General features: G+C 41.3%; 1 protein-coding gene across 1 annotated transcript in view; it reads left to right on the forward strand.

The window, feature by feature from the left end:
- LOC111842963 (uncharacterized) overlaps positions 1-20589 on the forward strand; it is a 95369-nt gene that overhangs the window by 21240 nt on the left and 53540 nt on the right. Inside the window, exons 6-9 of the mRNA XM_072701873.1 lie at positions 2557-2649; positions 11173-11244; positions 19195-19308; positions 20174-20293. Coding sequence (XP_072557974.1) covers positions 2557-2649; positions 11173-11244; positions 19195-19308; positions 20174-20293 — 399 coding nt within the window. The remainder of the gene's footprint in view (positions 1-2556; positions 2650-11172; positions 11245-19194; positions 19309-20173; positions 20294-20589) is intronic.

Raw genomic sequence — 20589 nt, forward strand, 5'->3', positions numbered from 1 at the left:
GCAACGGTGGCAAGGAAAAACTCCCTAAGAGGAAGAAACCTTGGGAGGAACCAGACCCAAAGGGGGAGCCCATCCTCCAGGGGCCGGCAGATGAGTCAAACAAACAAGATGATATGACTAAGCTAATACAGGGGTTGAAATATATGTCTCAATGCAGCGGCCGACCGGTGCAGGCACGGGGTGCTTGATGCACGATGGCAGGATTAATAGAGGCACAGCCGCAGGGAAGGATGGCGAGGCATCGTGTTGAGCCAAGGGCAGGCAGGTTGGAGGGTAGTTGCCGGAGGTGGAGGTAGTTGTCTTGCAGGCAGCAGAGGCATAAATTCTTCAATGACATTGTGCTCCAGGGAGCACACCCCAGAAGGGGTGAGGGAGGAAGTAAGAAAAATTGTGTATTAGCCAGAGTTGAGGAAACCAGAGGCAGTGCAAGAAAAATGATCGAGTGCAATATTCGTCTAGGCTCCGGCAGATCTGGGTATAGCAGCATGAGAAAGATGGAGAGACAGGCGGGAACACAGGCATGGGGACTCCCTGAACATCAGCACTCTAGTGTAAAGCTAGAGTGACAGCACTGACGCATCAGTTTATCCAAAGCCAATGACACCGATCCCCACCCAGCTCATCACCTCATACTGTTAGTCTGACTGGGAGTGAGCGACTAGCTGGAACCAGAGCTAGGTTTCCTATACGCTAAGCTATACAAGTGCGTTTTTAATCTAGACTTGAAAAGCGAGAGTGTGCCTGAATCCCGCACATCCGCCGGGAGACAATTCCACATCTGCGGAGCTCTGTAAGAGAATGCTCTGCAGCCTGCCGTAGCCCTGTCTACTTTAGGAACTAATATATATCCTGCTCCTTGTGAACGAAGCAGGCGAGAAGGGTTGTAAGGGACCAGAAGATCATTGACATATTGTGGTGCAAGGCCATTCAGAGTTTTGTAGGTCAATAGCAATAATTTTTAGTCAATCCTAAACTTGACCGGTAGACCGGTACATGTATATATAGAGAGTGCAACTTGATATTATGGTTATTGTGATAATTGATTGATTAAAAAAATTGACACTGCAAAGCCATTCACACTCGGACGTGCCGTCATCACCTACCCTCACTCTTAGACCGGGGAGCCCTTTTCAGTCCTGGCAGGAGACCAACGTGAGTCCCGAGAAAGTGCCGGGCGATGCGCGCTCTATCCCATGGCTGAGCTCCCCTTCCCTTAAAACCAATTTTGGGCGCTGCATGCGGGCAGGGGACGAGCTGGCCAGGCTCACCCCTCCCCTTAGGCAATGTGCTGTCTAATTTCCAATTTTGTCCGAGTAAGCAACTCAGTTTCAATCAGAAGTGATAAGACGAGTTCCTGTAAACAATATGCCCCCCCTCCTCCTGAGGATGGGGTGAGCGTCCTACACACACTGACCGCTAGGTGCGGTTTCAATCAAAGATAATTAGACAAGTATCCTTGGGCAATGCTTTCCCCTCTTCCTGCCGTTAGGCACGGCTTCAGTCAAAATAGGAATGAACAGTGCTTTCTCTTCTCTTCTGAAGACTCTTCAAAAGAGAAGACAAGGCAAGTGTCTCATATACCGACCAGTGGTGTGCAAAACATATTGAGCGAGCCCCTCCAGGAACACCTAGTAAGCATCCTTGAATAGGGTAAGCATCCCAAAACAAGGATTCTTTCACATAAGATAAGGATACTCTGAAACCAGTCATTTGTAAAAAACAAGTTATATAAGTGATCAGAAAGAGAGGAAAAAACCATGCTTATGCTGTTTAATACTTAATACAATAATATTACAGGTGAATCATGGACGACGTATCTGAATCTCAGGATGATTAGTCCGTACACGATCAGAATCAATCCACACCTCAACCACCTCATATGTATGACAGTAACAGGACAATGATTAATTCTAGGCAACGTAGTTGTCCAGAAATCTGTCCTAATACACCTTTATAAATTAACTCATAGTTATTTATAATTTGATATGTATTTCCTAAAAGATTGTTTTATTGGCACTGTAAGACTGTGTAGGATCATTTTGTTCATTCAAAATGAGCATATGCTTTTCTGGATTACCTGCAAGTACAAGGAGATGAAACACCCTGTAAAAAAGATATATTTTTTCAGCAGCAGAGGCAGCGCCCCCTGGTGACTAGAATTTTAGATGTTAGCCAACAGGTAACAAGAAATCCAATGTAAAGTTCAGCAGAGTAGAAGGAAGGAAGTTATGAGAAGCTAAGAACTTTAAACAGGAAAAATGGAGATCCTAGTGCTGCATTCAGAACTGAGGAACAATTCTATGGCTGCCCACATAAATACTGTAAGAGGAAAGGATTCCTTCAGTTTTATCAGTGACGCTTCGTGGGGGGTGTGGCTCAGTGGGTTAGGATGTTTTGCCTGCATTTGAAGGGTCGCTGGTTCAAATCTCAGACTCGACAGAGTGATTTTACATATGGGCCCCTGAGCAAGGACCCTAACCCCTAATTGCTCCCAGTATGTTCTGACCCAGCTTGACTCTGCTAAATAAATAAAACTTAATGTTAACTGTTTCCCAGGATCCACAGAAGAGGCTGTTACTTGTCCTGCCGTTAGTCTGCTATATATCCTGGTGCTGTTTCTTATGGCTCCATATGAGAAATCATTCACAGGTATGTTTCCATGTTTTCTCTCGTTTCCTACACTTCATATTAAAGGAGGCTGTCACTGTTTGGAAAGGAAAACTGTAAAATAAATACAGGTGTTTATAATTAGTTTAACCATGTCGGCATTGTGTCAGAGCAATTTGGAGAAGAGCAAGTGAGAGCTTCCAAAGGATCGTATGTAAAGAACCAAAGAGCAGTGAAGAGTCATAGTATCAGGGAGGAGATGAAAACCCTAAGGTCCCAATACAAACAGGCAAATGAAGAGGAGCGCAGTGGCTTGACTCAGTTGATGTACATCCTAAACAAGGGGATCAGGGTCCTCCGCTGGGCAGAGTGACATTGGAGACGATGCCGTGAAAGTAGGGCTGGGCGATATCAAATCGCGATTAAATCGCGCATGCGCAATAATCACTGGGGCCACGCTGCAATATCATTCTTGCCGGAGCAGTGTTGGATCTTGTGTGATGGCAGCCGTAAAAATAGATTAAGTAGCTAACTATTTCAGGCACGTGAACTATACCCCAAAAGACTAGTCAGTTTATGTCTAGTGTTGGACTTACCCCTGCTCCCACTTATGTTTAAATTTCCAAAACAGGCTGGAAGAAGATTAACATCACACCAAAAACAGAGTAGGATTACTCCTGGTATTCACCGGTAATAGTCTGATTGCTGACACTGACCCCTAACTTAAGAGCTATCACCCTGGGCTGCCACATACCTAATAATACATGGGAGAGAGTAATATCTGTGGCATTCCATTTCCAGTTGCGGTGGGTTTATAAATATGGGTTTCCAAAAATCAAGCCTAATAAAAAATTTAAATATTAAATGAGCAAATTGATTTGATTTGTTCTTCTGTCCCAACTTGTGATCTAAAAGCAATGAGGCTGCCACACACTGTAAAAAATCTACTGTAAAATAACAGTCAAAAGTCAGGCAGCAGGGGGGTATTCCAGAAAGCAGGTTATGTGACATACCCGGGTAAGTTTAAGGGTAAGTTAGTGGATAACCTCAACTTTCGGTTCCAAAAACGGAGGTTAACTTTCTGGGTATGTACGTAACCATAGCAGCTTACTCTCTGAAGATAACCTGCTACTGAGCAGGTTATGTTCCAGGGTCAGTTTGTTGCAGAAGGTTACTGAGCATGGCGTGCCCTTTTGATGACGATCCTGTGGACGTGGAGGCATAAATTATACGAGGTTTTTTTCGCCGGGAGAGAGTTATAAGACCACGTATTGATATCTTTTCATTTCCTAATGATTATTTGAAAAAGCGTTATCAGTTTTCAAAAGAATCGTTCATTTACTTAACATCTCTTGAAACCGCACATTGCAAATGTCACAAACCCAAACCGCGGGTCTGCGCTTAGCACAGAAAACATTCTGTACACAGCGCTTCGGTTTTTTGCGTCAGGGCATTTTTTGTGCAATATGGGCGACGCAGAGCATGTAGGAAAGGCAACTGTGTGTAGAGCCGTTCGCACAGTATGTCTGGTACTTAACGCTTCTTACACACGTTTGTACAGTTCCCTGTCCATAAAGCTCTGCGTGTTATTGAAGAGGAATTCCACAGAGTGGTAGGTTTGTCCTTTGTAGTAAAATCTATGATGCATATTTAATATGTAGTCATACTATTTATATCTATAGCCTACATGTATTCATCCTGCACACACACACACTTGATACTTCCATATATGACTTTCTATTTCAGGGTTTCCAAATGTAATTTGTAATTCATGTATAGTGACAATAAAAGGCATTCATTCATTCATTCATTCATAATTGGGTGCATTGATGGCACCTACATTCCTATTAAAGGTCCTTCAATAAATGAGGGAGACTATGTTGATAGATAGATAGATAGATAGATAGATAGATAGATGTCTTTATTGTCACGATACAAGTACAGCGAGATAGCGTAGGAAATCTATTCATAGTATCAATGTGCAGGTAACTTGATTTTGTATCCTTAATTTTTTGCCTTGTTAAAATCATCAAACTCATTACTTTTTTCCACTAACTATAGGTAATCATTACAGGACAGTACAATGCTGGTTACCACTGGTTGTCCTCAGATGGGGTGAGGGGAGGTGGTGGTGGGCCCCCGCCAGTTAGACGGGCTTCAGCCTTTTTTCTATTAGCTATATGACAGAAGGAATATACTAAATCGTGTTTAATAAATAGTTAAGTGATCGTGTAATCAATTACCTTTTTGCAGAATGTTTTTGTGTTTCATTTTGACTTGGCTCAAAGTTCTTCTGGCTCCAGAAGGAATACACCTTATTAAATAAGAAACCATATATTCCTAGTCGATACACATTGTTATTTTAACCTAAAGAAATGAATGGCAGGAAAAGTAAATGCTTTCATAGTGATTTAACAGTCAAAAGGATACGGAAGGGTTACGTGTTTAATTATTTTTCATTATAATAAAAGGGGAGGCGATGTCAAATTTGCAATTTAATACACACGCATTTACTCTGTCCGTTATTTTTTGCCAAGCCAACTCTTTCTTTAGCCGATGCAGCCGTATTGCTTTTTTTCATTATTATTGGCTTGAATTCGTCATATGCGTGCATTAAAACTTCCAACTCCGCCTCTGTGAAGTATGCCGCTCTCTTTTTTTCACTTTGATTTTCCATTCTGACTCGTGAAATCGGCGATCAATTGAAAACGTCTTTATTTATGCACGGTGCACGCGCCTTAACTCTGGGTAACCAATAGGAGGTTGATTGAACTTACTCTTCTCAGGTGTTTTGGAACCGACATACTCATGGTATGCGGGTTTGGCGTATATCAACCCAGAGGTTAAGATTTACCAAATGGTAAGTTAACCAAGCTTTCTGGAATACCCCCCAGGAGTGCTAGACAAAACCTGTGAATGGTGAAAAACATTTTCACCAAATGTACATCAGCACTATTGGTCTTCAGGAGAATAGACAGGTCCAGGAGCTGCAGAGAGTAACAAACTTCATAACCTGCATCAAAACAAGCATTGAGAAATTTTTCACATTAATTGCAATCTTTACGACTGCCAAAGAACAAGATCCTATGAGAATACATTGCTGTAGCAGGAAAGGTTTTTCAGCGTGGCTGTGGAATTTATACTGTGGCCCTATTCAACACCATCATGGTTAAAAGTTTAAACAAAGGCAGTACCCTGTCATGCTATGCAAATATACATCAGCAGTATTGGTCTTCAGGACCTGCCAGACTTTTGACTGACATTTTACAATAGATTTTTTTACAGTGTACGCCAACAGGCGGAAGCAAGCAAAACGTGAGCAAGTTTTATATGGTTGTAGCATAGCAAGTCTATAAAGTAAATTAAAGTATAAAAGCCTATAAAGTAAATATTGGTAATCAAATAAATTCGTTTTGTCATTCAAAGTAGGTCTAATACGACGAATTTCACGTAACGCTGTCAGCAGCATCAACAGAAAAAAATTGAGGAATTTAAAACGTGGATGCTTAGCCTGTATATTCTTTAGGCTATTAAGCCCACTGATTCCTTTATTTTTAAGCCTATTTTTGTGTGGAATGCCATTGCCAAACCTGTCCGTTGTTGCCTATACACTCACCTAAAGGATTATTAGGAACACCTGTTCAATTTCTCATTAATGCAATTATCTAATCAACCAATCACATGGCAGTTGCTTCAATGCATTTAGGGGTGTGGTCCTGGTCAAGACAATCTCCTGAACTCCAAACTGAATGTCAGAATGGGAAAGAAAGGTGATTTAAGCAATTTTGAGCGTGGCATGGTTGTTGGTGCCAGACGGGCCGGTCTGAGTATTTCACAATCTGCTCAGTTACTGGGATTTTCACGCACAACCATTTCTAGGGTTTACAAAGAATGGTGTGCAAAGGGAAAAACATCCAGTATGCGGCAGTCCTGTGGGCGAAAATGCCTTGTTGATGCTAGAGGTCAGAGGAGAATGGTCCGACTGATTCAAGCTGATAGAAGAGCAACTTTGGCTGAAATAACCACTCGTTACAACCAAGGTATGCAGCAAAGCATTTGTGAAGCCACAACACGCACAACCTTGAGGCGGATGGGCTACAACAGCAGAAGACCCCACCGGGTACCACTCATCTCCACTACAAATAGGAAAAAGAGGCTACAATTTGCACGAGCTCACCAAAATTGGACAGTTGAAGACTGGAAAAATGTTGCCTGGTCTGATGAGTCTCGATTTCTGTTGAGACATTCAAATGGTAGAGTCAGAATTTGGCGTAAACAGAATGAGAATCCATCATGCCTTGTTACCACTGTGCAGGCTGGTGGTGGTGGTGTAATGGTGTGGGGGATGTTTTCTTGGCACACTTTAGGCCCCTTAGTGCCAATTGGGCATCGTTTAAATGCCACGGCCTACCTGAGCATTGTTTCTGACCATGTCCATCCCTTTATGACCACCATGTACCCATCCTCTGATGGCTACTTCCAGCAGGATAATGCACCATGTCACAAAGCTCGAATCATTTCAAATTGGTTTCTTAAACATGACAATGAGTTCACTGTACTAAAATGGCCCCCACAGTCACCAGATCTCAACCCAATAGAGCATCTTTGGGATGTGGTGGAACGGGAGCTTCGTGCCCTGGATGTGCATCCCACAAATCTCCATCAACTGCAAGATGCTATCCTATCAATTTGGGCCAACATTTCTAAAGAATGCTTTCAGCACCTTGTTGAATCAATACCACGCAGAATTAAGGCAGTTCTGAAGGCGAAAGGGGGTCAAACACCGTATTAGTATGCTGTTCCTAATAATCCTTTAGGTGAGTGTATGTTGCTTAAAAATAAATATTTTCTGAGTGGCAATGTTGCCGTTGCTCATATTTCTTTATGATATAAGGCTTCGGTTTAAGGTGACATTTGTTAGGCATGCAGATTATTTGTTCCTCTTTTAAATTGGAGCGAGCGTGGAGCGATTTGACTGGAGCGGGAGGAAATTTTAGTGGAGTGAGGAGCGGTGTTGAGCGGAGCGGCTTAGTGCGAATTAGAGCGGAGAAGCGGGCGGAGCCAACAGCCTCGTGGCGAGGAGCGGAAATTCTCACTGCTCCACTCCGCTCACATGCTCTGATACAAAGCCTCATTAATAATTTAGCCATACTAAGCTGCTTAAATTGTGGGCGTAAATAAATGTCCATATATCACAGAAAAGCTGGCGCACTGCCAAATGTTGCACCTGTCATCTGAAGCCCTAGTGAGTATTGCGCATGCGCGATATAATATCGATATGATATCGCCCAGCTCTACGTGAAAGAGCCTGAAAGCACTGCATTCATCACCAAACCCTTCAAGTTCATGAAGGAACTGTTAGGGCAGAAGCATAACAGCAAGCTGGAATGTTCACAAGAGGAGATAGATCATTATCTGAAGCAGTTGTATAGCGACCCAGCAAGAGATCAGGACTTGGGAGAGTGCAGCACACAGATACAGCCGACCGAGGCAGCTCGACACGTCAGACCTGCAGCTGAAAGAGGTTCCTGAGGTAGTCAGGAGAGGATGAGCAAGCTCAGTTCCAGGCCTGAGTGGCACCCATGCAAAGTGAACAAGAATTGGCCTAAACTCTTCCTGCACCCATGGAAGTCTGGAGAAGGGTCTGTATTCCCAGTGGTGGGTTGCTGATGGGGTTTGGATCCCAAAGGAGGAGAACTGAGAATAGACCAGTTCTGTCTCACCTTTCTGTTGAATGTTGAAGCAAAGATCATCTTCAGTGCTGTTTGTAGCCGGCTGTGCACCTTTCTTGTGAAGTTCAGTTACATCGATACATCAGTCCAGAAAGGGGGCATTTCAGGAATGTCTGGATACCTGGAACACATGGGTGTGGTGTCCAGTGATGCGCAGATTGCAGTTATATCCGGTGGGGGGGGGGGGGCACCGCGGTAGGCAGATTCATAAAAATTACTATTCTGATTAATAGCAGAAGGGTTGCATGAGGGTGATATATATCATAAATGAGGAAAATATTATTACATTTTTAAAAATGTGAACATATTTTAAGCTTCATTTTACGTCAGGTACGGATCAGCAGACTAGACTCTTGTTGCGGGTCCGTTTGTCTTAAGCAGCAATGGAGGCAAAAATGATCCGAGTGAAAATCAAATAGATTTAGGAGAATTAAAAACAAATAAAAAGGAAGTTATGTGTGGGAGTGATTTAGTGAAATAGTTACCATGACAAGTCTGGGAAGTGCTGGGAATGTCATATGCAACATAGTATTAGTATTCTTAATGGTCTGTATTTGGGAAGATGCACAGACATGCAGAATTATAGTTTGAAGGCATTAAAAATGTCAGCCTGTGTTCAGGCAGGTGTGTAACTACCTGTCGCCATTTTTATTTTACCAAAAAAGAAGAACTTTTATGTATCCCACTGAAAAATACTGGCTGGGAGAACAAAGGCAATCTGTCAGTCCTGTGGCCCGACCTGGAAAATACATAAGGTTCAATTCCACACAAGCTGGTGCTGCTGCCTTTGATGGAACATCATGTCCCCAGTAGAGTCAGAGATCTCATTGTGGATTACAGCAGCAGTGTCAGGGTGAGAGCCTCCTCAGGAGCTGTTATATCAGGCTGGCGTTAGGCTGAGATCAGGATCATCACAGGGTGGAACAGTCGGGCCTACTGGGGTAATTTAAAGCAGGGCTGTACCAGCTTGGTATTCTTCTAAGTGTCCTGTGCCCACTCCTGGTTTACAAAGTGCGAATCTCAACAGTAGAGACTGTCGCCAGGGCTGGCATAATGGTGAGGACTGGCAGGAAGTGGAGGCCAGAGGAAGCTGTCAAGGCTGCGTCACAAGATAATGGTAGGAGTGGTGATGCAAGGCTGAGCTGGACTAGGATCCTTCTCAAAATCCCACCTTAATCACCCAAGGGAAGCAGGAAAACTTCCTGCTCCAGCAGGAAATGAGAGCTGCAGTGAAAGAGGTGAGATAATGCTGCATAGTGGGAATGAGGGGGCTTAGTCAAGATGGAAAAATGTAGCAAAGAGGAAAGTGACCTGGGCTGAGCTGTGTAAAGCTGAGCCACACGGCATCAAATTCCTATCCAGTAAGGGGGGGAGGCAAGGCAGCCTGTCCTCTGTGCTCCAAGCTAGGAACCCTGCAGCATATCCTGAGATGCTGCCCAAAGGCACTGAGTGAGGGCCGGTGCTGTTGGAGGCGTGACCAGCTCCTGAAGGCCATTGTGAAGGTATCAGCTCAGGAGCGGAATGGCCTAAACATTCCCGGCCGTACAGGCAGGCCATCACCTTCACTAGAGCAGGGGAGCAACGAAGATCTGCAGCAAGAACCTCAGCTGGTATTCGGGACCAAGGTGGATGGAGAGCAAAGTCAAGGTCGGCTGCAGGTGCTTTATAGCCCGATCTTTAACTAAAGTCTTCAGTTGGTCGTGCATTGAAGGTGAGAGGAAGAGAAGTCACAACACCACCGATGCGGCAGAGAAAGCCTCAAGATGGCTGTGGTTCAAGAGAGAGGAGTCCTGGGGGAAGAGTAGCCATTTAGCCACTGGGACACAAGCTGGGGTCTGATCAGCCTCAGCCTGATCACCTGGAGGAGGGTGTATGATGTTGTATGACCCTGTGATTCCAGGAGCATCACTAGATGTACAGTCGAACTTCGTTACAACGTACCTCGGGGGAATTAAGAATTTGTACGTTATAACCATAGTACGTTGTAACCAAGTCCCTCAAAATGAATGATAGAACACAAAATGTATATAAAAAACTTTTAGAAAACACCCCTCAAGTAGACACTATGACATACAGCTTGTGTAGTTTGAAGAATATAATAGGAACTATATTCTTCAAACTAGGTTAATATCAGTTACTCATAGACAGCCGACATAACGCAAAATCCACTGCCGGCTTATCGTTCAAATCGCCTTACTGTAACTTAATGTCAAACCGAAATTATGCACCTGTATATGATTCAATTGGCTGAAATAAATTTCGATACATGTGTTAGACATCTGTCTTTAGTTAATTTCTTTCACTATATGTCACACAATTACCCCAATAACCACACAGTTTCAGAACTTAGTTCGCGTCGGCAGTATAAGGCTGCCATGTATAATTCTGAATTATTTCCACCTTGTCGGTCAGCGAAATCCGTTTCCTATTAGCAGGCATCTTGCTTGATATGCAACAGCATGACACCATGCAAAACCATGAAAAAACGGGGGCTGCATGCAAGGAGTCCGGCCGGCGTGGAATGCTTCGTGAGGATAGGTTCATACAGTTAGGCGTTGCTAAGCGATGTACTGTAGATGGCCGGCAACAGCCGATTCTGAATTGTGCGCGCGCTCGGAAGATGAGGCTGTACGTTGTAACGAGGTTCGACTGTATTTGCAAAGCAACAGAAGAATTTCGGAATGAATATTTGTCTTTGTCCAAATTTCTGTAGTTTACGAAATATGCATTAAAACTGTTTTCTACATTTTAATACAATCTGTCATATAATTATAAATATGATTATAAATCCTTTTTTTTTTAATTTAGAAAATAACTTGTTTTCATTTTGCAGCTACATGGCAGAATGTTCTACTTAACACTCTGACAGCTGCATTTCCCATCATTATGGTTTGTGTCCTAACAGGTAAGTTTAAGTGTAATTAATAGATATGAAACATTAAAGTAAAGCAGGATAAAGCAGCAGCTCCTGGTAAAATATAAAACACACTGTGGTGCATCTTTGAAGATGCCAAACATACTTCAGTGTTTTAGCACAAACTGCTCATTTTTCACCTCATTACTGTACAGAGATTTTGTTTCTCTCAGCACCTCAGGTTTGAAAATACCTTTAAATCTGAGCTTGATTCCCACCTGAATCCCCAACTTACTCCCCTATGCAGTAATCCAGCTAAGAGGGACGGTCCTTAGCAGGGTGGGTAAGACAAGGACCTGTAACCTGAAGTTTTCCAGCCCAAGTCCTGGGAGAAGCTCGGCCTGTTTACCTTTAGACAGGTGCTTAACCTGAACTGCTCCAATGCCTACACTGTAAAAAAGGATACACCACATCTAATTAATAAAATTGAGGCAACAGATTACAAACGATATCATTAATTAAATATAACTATGTATGGTTTTAAGTAAAAATAAATAAAATAAGACATTTTATAACTATGAAATAAATATGAGTAGATTCAAATAGAAAACAAGTGAATGAATTAAAATTTAAACAAAATTCTTTAGTTAATATGAATGAACAGAAACATCAAAATGCGTAAACAGCACTAATAAAAATGTATCAAATTGTCCATATCGCTGATAAATAGTTGGGTAATAATCATCTGCATTTATCAGTGCATTGATTAGAATTTATTGCATTAACATCTAAATATTCTTTACTCTTAGGAATAACAAACTTAAGCATTTATGAAGAACTACTCATTATTTTAAACGTTGCCAAGACAATCTAAAAATGTACAAAGTACACAGCAAATGTGCCAGTGTTAAATTAACACTGCATGGTGTCTATATGTGTCCACACCATTCAGTGTTACCTTTAACACTTTACAGTGTGCAGTAAGTGTTGTTTTTACAATGTTAATGTTCATTAACTTTTATAGTGTTCAATTTACAACCTAGAGTGTTAAGACAATGTGTCTCCACCTCCCAAATTGCAAGCCCATATGGGTGGCACACAAGTACAAAATGGGTGGCCCATATGTGCCCCATTTTAATGTACTCTCATTTGAACTCATTTGGGCATTCAGCTGCTGTGTTTTACTAACCCACCATAATAAGAAAGACTCAGACCAACATAGCCTTTTCTCCTTTTATATAAGCTTTATTGTAGTTCAGCTCTTAATAACCAAAGAACTGTACTGAATTGAATTGTGAATTGAAGACTATTGAAAGACACTCATTATTAATGTATTTATTTAAGCATAAGTAAGAAAAGTTTCTTCTATTGTCATTAGAAAGAACCAGTTCAGCTGAGAACCACCTGTGGTATAAAAGTGCGTGAAATGTATGACACCAGTCATCAAACACAGATTATGAAGTTGGACTGTGTTAGACTGCATAACATAATTATTTAGCAGGGCTGAAAAAGGTGAGAACTATCTTAATGACTGAAGGAGTGTGTTTCTGCTAAAGCAGATATAATGGGTGGTGACTTCATTGCTTTTAGACCACAACTTGCGATAGAAGAACAAATCAAATCACTTTGTCCATTTAATATTCAGATTTTCATTAAGCTTAATTTTTAGAAACCCACCATAACCGAGGATGGTATGGCACTGATATTAGTCTTTACCACATTTCAGTGTTTGTCTTTCTGGGTTGGTGTATGCTAATTGGTCTGAGCAGTGTAGTTTTTATATATGGGCATCATCGAAGAAATCTCAATTGCCAAACTACATACAGGTAAGGTGTGAATGATCATTCTAGGCTTAGAAATGAAACAAAATGGTTGGTTTACCATCGCATTTTTTCCTCCCAGCCAAAGCCTACTCCAGTTAAGCCATAGAGGCTAAACCATCCTGCCTTTTCCCTGGTCAGCACACAAGAGCTGTTTCTGTGGTTTTTCTTCTCTTGCTTTATTCATCACAATCATGGTGGATTAATGAAAAGTCAAGAACAGTACTGTCATGCTATGCAAATATACATACAGCACCATTGGTCTACAGGGGAGTGGGTGGTACCAGGAGCTGCAGAGAAAAGGGTATCCCATCTGTCTTAACACCTTTCCACAAATGTTAATCATCCAAGGGCAGGACTGGCAATCAGACATACCCCACACCATTAAAATATATATCACTCTAGAAACATGTACTGTACATCTCCAAGAGTTTCTCATCTGACTCTGCAGCATCGTGCTATAAAACCACAACTCTTTAAGCTTCAAGATCAGTCAGAAGCGAGCCAGCAAAGCTTTAATATAAAACACTAAAAAGCTGTAAGGTCCTGTTTGGTCAGAGTCTTTCTCATGATGGTGGGTAAATCTGGGATGGCTCTTCTGATCCTCATGACTTGTGCGCATATTAAAATGGGGCAGATATGTGGAGGTGGAGCGTCTCTGACAAGACTCTAGGTTGTAAATTGAACACTATAAAAGTTAATAAACATTAACATTGTAAAAACAACACTCACTGAACACTGTAAAGTGTTAAAGGTAACACTGAATGGTGTGGACACGTATAGAAACCATGCAGTGTTAATTTAACACTGTCACATTTGCTGTGTACTTTGTACATTTTTAGATTGTCTTGGCAACGTTTAAAATAATGAGGAGTTCTTCATAAATGCTTAAGTTTGTTATACTTGAGTAAAGAATATTTAGATTTTAATGACCACAATGAATAAATTCTAATCAATGCACTGATAAATGCAGATGATTATTACTCAACTATTTATCAGTGATATGGACAATTTGATTAATTTTTATTAGTGCTGTTTTGCGCATTTTGATGTTTCTGTTCATTCATATTAACTAAAGAATTTTGTTTAAATTTTTATTAATTCACTTGTTTTCTATTTGAAATTACTGATATTTACTTCATAGTTATACAATGTCTTATTTTATTTATGTCTTAAAACCATACATAGTTATATTTAATTAATTATATCGTTTCTAATCTGTTGCCTTAATTTTATTCATTGATGTGGTGTATCCTTTTTTACAGTGTAGCTGTCTGAAAGGGGACGGATTTATATAACTAAGAAATGGGGAATATTTAAAATTAGGGCTTCATGACTATTGGAAATAAATCACATCACAATGTTTGATATTTTTGTAATAAATGTTGCAATATTTATAAAACAAAAATGAAGCTGGAAATAAGCTAATGCCTAATGTCATATGTCAGTTGTGTTGCCACAAATTATAATGACAAATAACACATTTATAGTTACATTTATAAATATAGTTACATTTATATAGCACCTTTCAAAATCCCAAGGTCACTTTACACAAAAAAAGAAAGAGATCAGTAATCGGTAAAGGAGGAAGAGACAGAAGAGAAATGTTCAAGGAAAAGAAATGTCTAATTCAGATTTGAATGGTGGAAAGTCTGGTGTGTGAAACAGTGAGGTGATTATTAGAGGATCTGAGAGGGTGAGCAGGGAGCCAGTAGTTCACTGAGGTAGTGAGGAGTGAGGTTATGCAGAGCTTTATAAGTGAGAAGCAATATTTTGAATTTGATGTGAGACTGAAGCGGTAACCAGTGTAGCTGAGAGAGGATGGCTGTGATGTGAGCAGCGCGTTTGCTGTGAGTGACAACTCAAGCTGCTGAGTTCTGAATATACTGAAGCTTTTGTATAGATTCTGCAGGGAGCCCAATGAAAAGGGGGCTGCAGTAATCAATATGGGACTTAATAAAAGCATGAACCAGAGTTTGGGCATCAGTACTGGACAGAAATGGGCGCAGACAAGCAATGTTACGGAGGTGAAAGAATGCAATTTTGGAGAGGAATTTTATATGAAGATCAAAGTTAAGTGAGGAGTCAAATAGTACAGTAAGATTTCTGGTAACTGCAGCAGGTTTTATAGGGTCTGGAGCATCGAAACAAACAGAGAAAGTGGGGGATTTAGATACTAATGATTTAAGACCGACCAGTAAGACTTCAGTTTTGTCTGTGTTAAGTTTGAGAAAGTTATCCTGCATCCAATGCTTTAAATATTCGATGTAATCAATAAATGTATTGCGGGGGAATTCCAAAGGGGAGGATGTAGATTAGGAATAGGAGGGACTGGAATGGCTGGTATGGTGCGTTACCATTAAGAAACCCATGTATCTGTGTGGCTACAACTGTTTCCATCACTTTAGCCAGAAAAGGAAGATTTGAGGTATATAGCTTGAGAGAGATGATTGATAAAACTCAGGTTTCTTGAGGAAAGGAGTAACTGCAGCAGCTTTGAGAGAAGAAGAGAGAGAGCTGGAAGGGAGACATGTTTATCAGTGATGCAACTGGAGAACTGATTATAAGAACATAAGAACATAAGAACTATACAAACGAGAGGAGGCCATTCGGCCCATCGAGCTCGCTTGGGGAGAACTTAACTAATAGCTCAGAGTTGTTAAAATCTTATCTAGCTCTGATTTAAAGGAACCCAAGGATTCAGCTTGCACTACGTTATCAGGAAGACTATTCCATACTCTGACTACATGCTGTGTAAAGAAGTGCTTCCTTAAATCCAGTTTGAAGTGTTCTCCCGCTAATTTCCACCTATGGCCACGAGTTCTTGTATTTGAACTAATGCTGAAGTAACTATTCGGTTGAACAGCATCCAAACCTGTTAGAATCTTATAGACCTGGATCATGTCCCCCCTCAGTCTCCTTTGCTTGAGGCTGAACAGATTTAGCTCAAATAACCTTTCCTCGTATGACATTCCTCTAAGACCAGGAATCATTCTTGTGGCCCTACGCTGCACCTTTTCTAAGGCCGCTATGTCCTTTTTAAGATATGGTGACCAAACCTGTACACAATATTCTAGGTGAGGTCTCACCAAGGAATTGTATAATCTTAGCATTACCTCCCTTGACTTAAATTCCACACACCTGGAGATATACCCCAACATCCTATTGGCCTTTTTTATTGCTTCCCCGCACTGGCGAGAACATAAGAACATAAGAACATAAGAAATATACAAACGAGAGGAGGCCATTCGGCCCATCGAGCTCGCTTGGGGAGAACTTAACTAATAGCTCAGAGTTGTTAAAATCTTATCTAGCTCTGATTTAAAGGAACCCAAGGATTCAGCTTGCACTACGTTATCAGGAAGACTATTCCATACTCTGACTACACGCTGTGTAAAGAAGTGCTTCCTTAAATCCAGTTTGAAATGTTCTCCCGCTAATTTCCACCTATGGCCACGAGTTCTTGTATTTGAACTAATGCTGAAGTAACTATTCGGTTGAACAGCATCCAAACCTGTTAGAATCTTATAGACCTGGATCATGTCCCCCCTCAGTCTCCTTTGCTTGAGGCTGAACAGAATTAGCTCAAATAACCTTTCCTCGTATGACATTCCTCTAAGACCAGGAATCATTCTTGTGGCCCTACGCTGCACCTTTTCTAAGGCCGCTATGTCCTTTTTAAGATATGATGACCAAACCTGTACACAATATTCTAGGTGAGGTCTCACCAAGGAATTGTATAATCTTAGCATTACCTCCCTTGACTTAAACTCCACACACCTGGAGATATACCCCAACATCCTATTGGCCTTTTTTATTGCTTCCCCGCACTGGCGAGAATGAGACATGGAAGCATCAACACCAAGGTCTTTCTCATAATCAGCTACCTTTATTTCAGTAGGTCCCATAAAATACCTGTACTTTATATTTCTGCTCCCTACATGGAGTACCTTACATTTGTCTATGTTAAATTTCATCTGCCAGGTGTCAGCCCAGTCACTAATTAAATTAAGATCCCGCTGTAGCTGCTGAGCCGCTAGTTCAGTATCTGCTACACCACCCACCTTGGTGTCATCTGCAAATTTCACCAGTTTACTGTATATATTGGTGTCTATATCATTTATGTAAATTAGGAACAAAAGTGGTCCTAAAATTTAACCCTGCGGTACCCCACTATGAACGCAGGCCCACTGTGACATTGAGCCTCTTATAACTACTCGCTGCTTCCTATCCGTTAACCAGTTATCAATCCAGGTCGCTACAGTTCCTAAAATACCTGTCGCTTTGAGTTTAAGTGAGAGCCTCTTGTGGGGAACAACATCAGAAGCCTTTTGGAAATCTAAGTAGATGACATCATAGGCCTTCTTATCATCAACTTCCTGAGTAGCTTCCTCAAAAAACTCCAACAGATTTGTTAAACAGGATCTACCTCTCCTAAATCCATGCTGGCTATCCCTCAAAATGTTATTTGAGTCCAGGTAATCTACCATTTTCTCTTTGATTATAGCCTCCATAACTTTACCAGTTATACAAGTTAGACTGATTGGCCTATAGTTTGACAAATTACTTCTATCCCCTTTTTTGAAAATGGGCGTTATGTTGGCATGCTTCCAATCAGAAGGTACCACACCTTCAGATAAGGATTTTTGAAACAGTAATGTTAAGGGTCGGCAAATAATATCCCTCATCTCTTTTAACACTATAGGTAAGATGCCATCAGGGCCCTGTGATTTATTTATTTTGAGCTTAGCTAGGCTTTGCAAAACATCAGCTTCAGTTATATATATATTAGTTATAGACGATGTTGGATTAGTAATAAGAACTGGTAAGTTACTAGTGTCCTCAACAGTGAATACCCGTGCAAAACTATCATTGAACTCATTTACTATGTCAATGTCGTTTTCAATTATAAGACCCTTACTATCCTGCAGATTAGTAATTTCAGCTTTTAGAGCTCTTTTAGAGTTAAAATACTGGAAGAAACTTTTAACGTCATCCTTAGCCTCCAATGCGATCTTCCTTTCGACATTCCTTTTAGCTCGTCTAATGTCATTTTTTAATTCAGCCTGTAGATTTAGATACTCTTGCTTTATTATGTCATCATCAGTTATTTTCCATCTCTGGAACAAAGCCCTTTTCCTCCTTACTTTAAAACATGCTTTAAGTAGAGGTGTAGCGGCTGGTCGACCTGACAGGAGGAAAAGAGTCAGTCAACAGGCGTAAAGCAAAGGAGTTTTATAACTGGAGTAGTACAATCAAGGTTAGAGGAGGAGAATGACTGAGCAGTAGGAGGAAAATTATGATAGATTTGGTTAATTTTGACTCCAAATAAATGTATAAATGCCTGGCACTGCTCAGCTGCATTGGGCCATGCTAGTACAGGAGGACTGAGGAGTTTAACAGTCCTAAGAAGTGTCTGTGGCCCAGACTTAGCACCACTTATGATGGAGGAGTAGCAGTTTGAGTGAGCAGTATTTAGGGCGTCCCTGTACTTGTGGATGTGCTCGGCGTATAGAAACACGTGCACGGTGAGCTCAGGGGTGAAACAAGTACAAGAGTGAGTGGCTGGGATCAGCCTAGTCTTTAGAGGAGCTAGATCATGAAGCAGTCCAGAGATAGTATCATTATAGAAGGAAACCATAGTATCAGGAGAAGAGTGTTTATGTAAGTGACACAGGGAAGAAGATAGAAGAGAAACAGCTAAGAGATTAGAACTGACAGACATTTTCTTAGGAGGAGGAGTATTAGTGTGAAAACTGCATTCAGTAAGCTTATGATCAGAAATACCAGAGACAGAAACGTCATTCAAACCAATAGAATAGAATAGCTACTTTATTGTCATTCAGAACACACACTGGTTAGTGTACATCAGAGTGAATATGTCTGAAACAGTGATCTACACTGCTTTTTGCTGCTATAGTGCTGTTAATATATTTTTATGTATATTCTATGTTAATTCCACTCTATTTTCTGTTTAGATTGACTTTTCATGACCCTTATTAGTCTGCTTCCTAACCTGTGTGGCTCTATGGGTTAGAACTTAACTGCAGGCTGATCCTGCTCTCTGATCCTTACTTACATGTTATTTTAGACAAAAGCATCTGCTAAACAAATGAACCACTGAATGCATTTGTTTTTTCTTGTGTCTAACAATTACTTGTTGACTATTACCTAATTTCAGGTTCTTTCATTGAGTTCTCAGCGAAATACTCCCCAACTGCAGCTGAGAAAGCAACATTCAGAGGAATGTCTGGTGGAATCATATTTATTTTCATCTTTTTTGTTATATTCCGAAGTGAGTATGTTTATAAATGGATTTCAGGAATATGGGACTATAATTATGCATAAAGATTTATTTTCTACTTTGTATTTAAACACAGACAGACAAAATTTTTATAATGCAGTATGTTTTGTTCACTGTTAATCTGTATCCAAGGGGCAGCGCGGAGGCTCAGTGGTCAGCTCTGCTGCCTGACACCTCCAGGCTGCTGGTTTGAGTCCCACTTCTCTCTGTCTGTGCAGTCTGCATGTGCTCCCCATGTCATGTGGGTTTGAGTCCCCCTCCACTGTGTCTGTATGCTATCTGCATGTGCTCCCCATGTTATGTGTGTTTGAGTCCCCCTCCTCTGTGCCTGTGTACAGTCTGCATGTGCTCCCCATGTCATGTGAGTCTCCACCAGCTACTCCAGTTTCCTCCAGCAGCCCAGAGTCTCCCTCTCAGGGTAATTGGTGTCTGTAAATTGCCCATAGCATGTGACTGTGTGTGTATGGCCTCCCATCCAAGCTGTACCTCTGCCCTGTGCTGCTTGGGAGAGGCTCCAGGCCCCCTGTGATCCTGCCCACTACTGTTGTCATTAAAGCTGTATTTCTCTGGGTTAGTGGGGGGGAGCTGATCCTTTTTCAGCAAGGGGTCCCTGATTAAGCCTGTGCATTAAAGCCCCCCTGCCCCCCAGCACCCTGGGTTACCTTTTCTTATCCTATTTATATGTTCAAATTAAGTTTTTTTTTTTACCACAGTGTCTGACATTTAACCCCTTATCCCCCAGGTGACAGGGCTGTGCAGAGCAGCGCCTAAAACACAGGACACTCAACACAATTTGTTTTGTATTCTCTGTCTGAAATAAATTTTATGTTTGCTAAATGTTTTATTCTCGTTTCAGTCATCGACATGGTGGTTTGGACAAAATATTCCACAGACAGAGAAAAAAGAGATAAAATACTTGCCTACATAGCAGGAATAACTGGAGTTACATTCCTGGTCATCATGGTTTCATCCATCAGTAAGTCTGTGTATAAGTTCCCATGTGTGCTGTTGGCATGTTCTCCCCGTGTTTGCCCTGGTTCCCTCCATGCAGGGGTGTCATGCACCTTATTGTTTTGTGGGGGTGCTGCTTCATAGGCAACATACACTCACTGGCACTTTATTACTGTAGGTACACCTGCTTATTGATGAAAATATCTAATCAGCCAATCATATGTCATCAGCACATTGTATAAAATCATGTCGATACAGGTCTGGAGCTTCTGGTAATGTTCACATCAAACACCAGAATGGGGAAGAAAGGTGATTTATGTG

The sequence above is a fragment of the Paramormyrops kingsleyae genome, chromosome 18, assembly GCF_048594095.1.
Source record: "Paramormyrops kingsleyae isolate MSU_618 chromosome 18, PKINGS_0.4, whole genome shotgun sequence".
Lineage (NCBI taxonomy): Eukaryota > Metazoa > Chordata > Actinopteri > Osteoglossiformes > Mormyridae > Paramormyrops > Paramormyrops kingsleyae.